Below are 9,016 nucleotides of genomic sequence, written 5' to 3' on the forward strand. Positions count from 1 at the left end.
TGTCAGACTGCTTTTCGCTTTCACTTGTTAAATCAAGAAATGCATTGATGATTTAAAAAAAACCTAATTTTTCTGTTGGCTTCTTACTCTGTATCATCTACACAAAATTCATTAGGATGAATTTTAGGAGTTTTTTGGCACTTAAATTCAGTTTGGACTATTGGAAAAGCATCATGTGGAGGGCACAGGTTTGACCATGCAAATCCGTGAGCATTACTCTCCTTTCTGACTGTTGCCTCTGTGTCTGTTGCTATAGAGACAGATTGGACTACCACAAATGGAAGGATGATAATCATCTGGAAAAACAAGCAAATAACCCCACCCCAAACCAAACCAACAAAAACCACAACCCAACCAAACAAAAAAGTAACCCCACCAACTTAGAATGCAGTTGAAGATAATTTTAACATCACTCTTGCAGCATTTTGGTATTGTATCCCCTTGTATAAGGCAGACTGCCAGAAGCTATCAACAGAAGTGGAACCAACACTTTATTTTCCAGAATAAATCTGCTTCAAATAGCATTTTCCTCAGTTATCTTCCCGAGTTTTGTAGTATCTACATCTTACAACAAACAGCTTTTCAACTCAAACAAGCAGTGAAGTCCCATTTGTAGTGGCCTTTTAACTGAATTGGCATTCAGAGTTTCTTTTTCTAACTCTAATGGCGTTCTGCAGAGCATTCTGGGCTTCTGTGTTCAATTTCCAAGAGAACAGGCAAGTAATGGGAAAGATCCAGTGGATGCCAGACCTGCACCCTGTCCTATCCCATCACGCAATGTCACAGATCGGCAGTAGAAGTATTTCCTCCACGGGCCCCTGCCCTACATGACAGTCACTCTCCCCTCGTAAACCGGACCAAAACTCAAAGGGAAAATACCAACGTTACCTTCCCTGTCTTCCTTTTTATGCCGTGCTGGAGGCCAAGGCTCGCCTACGGCGCGGTGCTTGATGCTGCTGCAGCCCGGCCCGGGCTACGCGGGGCTCTGAGACAACAAGGAGGCAACCTACAACCTCCACCTGCCGCCACCCGCGCCAACGCCCTCACACCGCCCCCAGCGTCTCGGGGAGTCAGACTCCGGCAGGGCCCCGGCGGGGCTGAGTCACGGCTACCAGGCTGGGCAGGCCCCGCTTCTCGCCGCTTGGCCTGCTCAGCCCTGGCCTCGTCCCGTTCGCCGCCGGAGCGGGATGAAGCTACGCAGAGATAGGCTGCCCCGGGCGGCCGCCGAGGTGCCAGGTAGGGAACCGTCGCCCGCCCCGCAGCCTACCCGGCAGCGTCCCGCGGGCCGGGCCGGGCCGGAGCCTGGCCTGTGCGGCTGCCCCAGTGCCGCCGCTTCCCGGCAGGCAGTGGAAGGGGCTCTGTGATGAGGAGTCCCCTCTTCGCTTTAGGTGCAGCGGTGGGCTCGTCCATTGCGAACTTAACGCTTACAAGGGCGAGGTTGTCCTCACCGAACTTCACCTTTTTATCCAATAGTCCTGTCTTTCATCATGGTCTTTTTTAAAATGGAATAAAACCGGGACCCCACCAGCCTCAGACCTTTACTGTGTTTATTGATGTTTTCCCACGAACGTTTCTTTTTAAGCAGAGAACTGCAGCGGTGCTGCTTTATTTGCAAAAGCAGAGGAACTGCTGGTGAAGAAAGCAGCAGATGGAGATCCTCGGGCATGTTTTCTGAAAGGACAGCTGTACTATGAAGAGGTTGTGGTTTGCTTCTTTTAAGTAAATATTACAAAGATGACAAGTCAAAGTAGTATGACAAATACTACTTCACTGGGGAAAAAAGATGCAAAAACAAAAAAAGAAAAACGTATAAGTGATGCACTAGAGTATGACACTTAGTGCCATGGTCTAGTTGATTGGATAGGGCTGGGTGATAGGTTGGACTGGATGATCTTGGAGGTCTCTTCCAACCTCTTCTATGCCTATGCCATTAAAATGTGTTAATGAAGAGACGATGTGAGAAGGGGGATCTTACTGATATTTACCAATATATGTCAAGAAGAGGAGGCCATTCTCTTTCCAGTGATGCCCAGTGATAGAATGAGGGGCAGTGGACACAAAGGAGCACAGGAAGTTCCACCTGAAGAAGGAGAAGCTTCTTTACTGTGAGGGCGGTGGAGCATGGAAGCAGAATGCCTAGAGAGGTTGTGGAGTCTCCTTCTCTGGAGACTTTCAAAAGCCACCTGTACACGCTCCTGACTGGCCTGCCATAGGTGAAACTGCTTTGGCAGGGGGGTTGAACTTGATGATCTCTAGACGTCCCTTCCAACCCCTAACATCCTGTGATAAAGTGAAGATCACCAGGTGTTCCCCTAAGCTTTTGCAGTCTAGTATTATTTTATCAAAACATACAGAAGATTGGCAGGAAAACTATAAAGAAGAACTTTCTTATTTCCATATTGCTTTTACTTTGTATGCTTATGTGCATGCATAAAAATAATTTAGTGAGGACACCAGGCTCAGTTAACTGTTACATTACAGTTGTTTAACTGAGTATTTTAAAATACAATTTCTTCTTTAACTTAGTGCAGAAGCCAAATACTCTCAAAGATTCTTTCTTAGAAGTGAAGGTCTCAGTTGTTGCAGGTGATGCATTTATAAGAAATATGGAGCAGACAGCTGGGTCCATAAAGACTTCAGACATCTGAGTTTAGCCTTTGTGAACCCAATCTTTAGCTGAGATGTAAAAGCAGATTCTTAAATCCTTGAAGAGTTTAAGAACAGCTCATCTAATTAATAAGGGATGTCAGATAGGCTGGGCATCTCAGTTAGACTCTTATGTCCTTAAACTGAAAAGATGGGAAGAAAGGTTGTCAGAATGCCTTGGTTTCAGATATGATGGATGGTTATATGCTACTACTTATATTTAGGATTTTAAAATAAATAAATAACAATTAAAACTTATTGGAAAGCCCAAAGCACTTCCACCCTATCCAGCTTTCTTGTAGTTGATTCACTCCGTTTGTTTTCTGCCACTTCTGTGGCTGTAGTTTTTTGTTCTTGATGGAAATGCTCCTGGTTGAAAAACTGCAATAGAGTATATAATGAAGCAGAGGTAAGCTTTGTCCTGTGTACTTGATTGTTTATTCTGTCTTTCCCAGGGGTTGTATGAAAAAGCATTAACAGAATTTGAAAAAATCAAGGATACAGATTTTCAAGCAATGTATCAGCTTGGTGTCATGCATTATGATGGACTAGGCACCAAAGAAGACCCCGTGAGTTCTTTAGCTGTACTCTTCTTACTTTTCTTTTAAGATTAACTGATAATTGCTAAGAATTTATTTTTAAGCTTTATTATTCTGTTGATTTAGAATTAGTTTCATAAAGTACATATGTTTATAAGCCATAACTAAAACCAGAAGAGGGTTCTGGGCTGAAGGAATTCTCAAAAATACAGATTTATCTGAAAAAAATACAATAATTTGTATTTTAAGATATAACTTCCAAAGTTTTTTTGTAATTTGTGTGGAAACTGTTTAAAAATGGATATTAATTTGTTACTTATTAATAAGCAGTGTATATAAATGCAAGTAAAATGTATAAAGATGGAAATCAGCTATATTTGAAAGCGTAAAACATGTGTTGCACAAAGATGTTTTTCAAGGTACTTTCTGTTCTCTTCATTTGGATACTAAAGACTGTGCTTCGGCCAGTGGTTTGCAGTAGTGTTTTTAAATTAGACAAACGAGGAATTACATTTGCAAGAACATGAAGAATTCAAATTGAAAAATTGCATTACAAAGAAAAAAGGAAGACAAAGGAATGAATTACTACAATAACAGAGTTGATTTATTGGAAAACATGATCCTATGAGGAAAGAATACAAATGTATGAAAGGAAGAACAGATTACAAGACAAGAGAGCAAGAAAATGAACCAAACCCTGTATTAAATCAGTTTTTTTGTCTGGTGCTCAGAGAATTGGCAGTAGAGCAGAAAAGATTCTGCTGGTTTTTAAGTGGTGGTTGGTTTGTTCTGTATGCCTGCTTAACTTCCACTCTGGGTTACTTGCAAATATTTTAATGCAGTTTATTTCCTTTTTTTGTGTGTGTGTGTGTGTATAAAAATACAAGAGGTAAATAAAAGAGGAACCTTTATAAAGGACTGTTTCTAGTGTATTTAAAGAGGGCATTCATTCTATATCCTCACATGTAAATCCAAAATACTTAAGAGCCCTAGGATGATACACCATAGAGTTACTCATATTCAGTGTTCTCTGTTTACTCATTTAACTTCTGGGTTTTTTTTTCCATTAGAATCTAAGGTATTTTTAATGGAGGAACTTCAGAAAGTGCTATTGTATCACTCTGCCTTCTCTTAAGGTTGCTTTATGATTTCAGATAAATTATGCAGTGTGGAAAAAACCCCACAGAATTCTAAAATAGCAAATGTAGCAAGTTCAGGATATGACATTTGTTTACGTAAGCACAGGAGTATGTTTTTAGTAATCTTTTTATCAATGAAGGAGAGCAATATAGTATCAGGTAAACATTTATAAATAAGGGTTTCACATTTAAAATATGTCAGAGTGAAAAATGTAGGGCTTGTCTAGATTCTGACACTGTTCTCCAGACTGCCCTACCAGTGTGGCTCAGTTTTTATTCAAAGTAGAAAAATTACCTGTCTTGCAGAAGGTAGTGGATTATCAGGTTCTTTATTTAATCTTCTGAATGTAGTAATTAACATATCTCAATTTTAGGAAAAGGGAGTAGAATATATGAGGAAAATACTTGACTCTGATTCCCCAAAAGCAAAGCACTTGAAGTTTGCAGCTGCATACAATCTTGGCAGAGCACATTATGAAGGTTGTGGTGTTAAGCAGTCGACTAAGGAGGCTGAAAGGTAATGGCAGTTGGTAATTTTCCTGATGAGTCTAAGATCCCAAGATGCTGTTACTTCAACTTCCTTTGTCCCCATTTTCTTAGGTTGTGGCTTACTGCTGCAGACCATGGGAACCCAAAAGCAAGTGTGAAAGCCCAGGCTACTTTAGGAATGCTTTATTCTGTGTCAGTTCTGAAAGATCTGAAGAAGGTAAAGCCTACTTTTACCATTTGAGTTTCATGCATCCCACTTAGGTTTGAATTTCACAAGACGTACAGTGAAACATTTGAATCTGAAAATTGTATTTTTAGCACTGATAGGCAGTATCATTCCTGTAAGCCTGAAAGAACTGGTGGCCAGAATCCCTCACTTTGACACACTTGACTGCAAGCTTCAGATTTATTTTTTTATTGGGAGTATCAGGGAAGATGATATAATAGCATAAAGCTTTGTCACTGAATGATAGCTCTGACAGTAAATAAAGCAGGTTTAAAAGCCTACAGGGATTCTGCTTTCTTTTATGTACCAACACTTCTTACAGTCTGATTAATGTAAAAGCCTTTATGGACACAGTATGCAAGAGCAGCAGCTAAAGCGAATAAATATATATTCCAACTTTGTCCCTCTTGTTTAGGCCTTTTTCTGGCATTCACAAGCATGTGGCAACGGAAATCTGGAATCACAGGGAGCACTTGGTGTTATGTATCTCTATGGACAAGGTGTATCTCAAAACACTAAGGCTGCTTTGGAGTGTTTGAGAGAAGCAGCAGAACGTGGAAACATCTATGCTCAAGGCCATCTTGTGGAATATTACTACAAAAGAAAATTTTACTCAACAGCTGCTGCGTTAGCCAAAAGGTGAAGTTAATTTTATTTGTTATCATAGTCCTTCATGTAAGACCATGAAACTCAAAGATTAAAATGATTGCATTCATGCTTTTGTCTCAGAAACTCAAGATGTTCGAAATAACGAATTGCAAGACCTCATCTTTAAGGAATAGCAAACCACAGACAGAATTAATACCGTAAGATTCTCAATTTTCAGTATGGTTGAGGTGAAACAGCCTTGAACTAGAATCTCAAGCAGACAGTGTAGAAACCCACCCTTAACCCTGCTTTCCTGTCTGCTCAACCCACAACTTGTTTTAGACTTTTGCCTTTGCCATTCCCTTTTAAACCCCAACAAGTATTCCTCTGTTCTCCACACCCTACAATGTGACTTCTGCCCACTGTCTTCCACCATCATTTCCCTGCTCAGTGCACTTGGTCTAGTTCCTATGTCCTTTATCTGAAACACATTGATACTGGATAGGGTTCTGCACTCCAAGCAGCACAGTCTGAGACCTGGAAGTAGCTCCTCCAGACAGTGCAAAGTTATCACCCCTCAGCTTTCCATTGGCTGCTGCTTATGGGAGTGCATACTACAGGGACATTTTCAGCCTGGACCACAAAATAGGCATCTGCACACAGGTGGTTTCTGGTGATTACCTGCTAGCATAGGGGGCCTGGCCTCAGCCACAGTTAGGCAGCACTGACTGGCTTGTCCACAGGCAAGCACTGTGGGACTTGCTGCTCTGTCTACATACTCTGAAGTGATTTGTGTACTAGAGAGAGAGTGATTTCTGGTATAGGCTGCGCCATTAAACACAGTCTATAGACATCAAGTTTCTGTATCTAGGACTAGTCATGGAGGAAAACAGCAATGCTGGTGCCAGTTCTATAGCTGACAAACAGCACATTTCTGTGAGAACCTCCAGAGCTGCCCAGTGTACATTATATGTTTAGTCTGTCAATCAGATTATTAATTTGCTGGGAATAAAATGCAGATAGCCTGACTGTTATACATGCTGCAAAACACAGCATTCACGCTTCCTGTGAAATGTTTATGAGGCTGCTGCTGCCCAGCAAAATAAGCATGTCACAACTTCCCATCTTACAGAAGCTGCACCCTGTGTATGCCACTGCATGGCCACAGCTCTGGTGATTCAGTTGTTTGCTACACTGATTCCTGAACAGGCTTGTTTTCTCTCTGAACTGCTGCTCCTCTTCCTCTTGCACTGTAAAAAGACTGACAGCTCTTCAGTCCAGCCTGGCTTACCTCACTTAGAATGCATCCCCTCCAGCCAGTGCTGCACAGCAGATTATTCAGATAAGTGAACAGCACACTTTATCAGCTGCAGTCATGGCTGCAGAAAATACCAATGAAATCCCCTACTGTGGCCAGAAGTGACAATTACTGAACCACAAGATACTGCCACCATACGTGAAAGTGTTTCACTTGACTGGGATTGCAGTTTGCTTTGAGGCAAAAAAAAAAATCTCAGCAGTACAACGAGTTATACAAATCATCAACACCTCTTCTCCTAAAATCTGTCCTTTTATGTTCATATCAGCTATGCAGTTTGTTACATTATACAAACATTACATGATTATGCACATCTGAACCAATACTTACTCTATTTAATGTCACAATATTCAAATAAGACTGACTTCAAAGCTAATACTGAATAGAAGAATCCTCATCGGGCTGCTGACTGCATGTAACTTTCAGCTTGTTTTGGATAATGATGTAAATGGAGAGGAGGCATTGTTAAATCATATATGGCCAACTTAAATTACTGCTTGAAATAGCATTATCTAACCTAATGTTGTAAATTCCACCACAGGGTTACAGAAAATGATGACATTGATATGCTAGCAACAGTAACTGATTGTGTTCCTACATATATAGCCAAGGGGGTTGCTATGGCTGCTTTCTACTTGGCTAGATGTCTCCAGCTTGGGCGAGGTGTGCAGCAAGATCAAGCTGCTGCTAAAAAATACTATTCTAAGGTAAGTTGGGAAAATCTTACAGATTTATTCGGATGTCATGAAATTGAGTGATGCCTTGGCTTTGATTCTTTAAACTTGCTGTTTGGTTAAAGATTATTTATGTTAAAAAAACCCTCCAAAGCGAACAACAAAACCTGTGCAAGGAAATGAAGAGTGAAGAGTATATTGAGAACTACTAAAAATAATCTTAATTAAGAAAACAACATATCCTGCCAAACAGAAAAAGACAATCTGTGATAATCACCACAGCAAAAACTTGGTAATTTGCTAGATAAATTAGGTAAATTAAAGAATGCACTGGGTTGGAAGGGACCTCAGAGGTCATCTAGTCCAGTCTCCCTGCAGTACATAGGGACATCCCCAACTAGATTAGGTTGCTCAGAGCCCCATCAAGCCTGACTTTGAACATCTCCAGGGATGGGGCCTCTACCACCTGTTCCAGTGTTCCACCACCCTCACAATAAAGAACTTCTTCCTGATGTCTAATCTAAATCTACCCCTCCATAGTTTAACACCATTGCCCCTTGTCCCTGCGCTACATGCCTTTGTAAGCAGTCGCTGCCCAGCTTTCTTGCAGGCCCCCTTGAGGTACTGGAAGGCTGCTGTAAGGTCTCCCTGGAGCTTGACTTGAAGAATTTTATCCCAAATGGATTTTCTGTCTGTCATTCTCTCAAATGGAAAAATTGTAACTTTCCCCCTATTTTAGGTTCTCTAACAATTACAGCCTTCATTAACAATACTTGAATGGGTCGTAACTAGTTGTCATGCTTATTTTTTATGTTTTTAGCAGCAGCTGAGCATCTGCTGTTACTGGTACATGGGAAAAAATGGGTCACATTTTTTGAAAGTTCTGAGCTGAAGTAAGATTTGTTGCTTAAAGAAAAAGATCAATAATGGCTTTTAGAAGGTGAATCTACTAAATAGTATCAGCAATGCATAAAGGTAAAGGCAAGATGACAATGCCAGCTGAAAGAGATGATATGAACTGAATCACACTGATCCAGTCTGAGCATTTCTGTTTGTGACTGTGGTGCCAGCACATGCCATAGCAACAAACAGAATTAAAACAATGAAACCAAGCTTTACACTACAGTCAAGTATGTCAGTATTTTAAATACTGAATTTTTCTTACAGGGCATCAGAAACAAGGATCTAAAGCTGAATATAGTAACTCTAAGACTTTAACAAGTTGATTGTCTCAGATGATGCCAACAAAAAAGACCTTATTAATATTAAATTGACAATACACAGTTTTATTTTAGCTATAAACTAGAACTGCCTATTCTTTGTTTTCAAAGGCATGCCTTCTGGATCCTGGTGTTGCTATCGACCTTGAACTGGCAGCTAATCTTGGGAGAATTTAG

General features: G+C 40.7%; 1 protein-coding gene across 1 annotated transcript; it reads left to right on the plus strand.

The window, feature by feature from the left end:
- Positions 1–1,617: 1,617 nt before the first annotated feature.
- Positions 1,618–9,016, plus strand: LRP2BP (LRP2 binding protein). The gene is made up of 7 exons (XM_054383128.1): positions 1,618–1,698; positions 3,102–3,215; positions 4,699–4,841; positions 4,925–5,030; positions 5,455–5,678; positions 7,487–7,652; positions 8,951–9,016. Exons 2-7 carry the CDS (start codon positions 3,162–3,164, stop codon positions 9,014–9,016), a joined length of 759 nt encoding a protein of 252 aa, XP_054239103.1. The 5' UTR covers positions 1,618–1,698; positions 3,102–3,161.

This window comes from Indicator indicator, chromosome 8, assembly GCF_027791375.1.
Source record: "Indicator indicator isolate 239-I01 chromosome 8, UM_Iind_1.1, whole genome shotgun sequence".
In the NCBI taxonomy this organism is placed as follows: Eukaryota; Metazoa; Chordata; class Aves; order Piciformes; family Indicatoridae; genus Indicator; species Indicator indicator.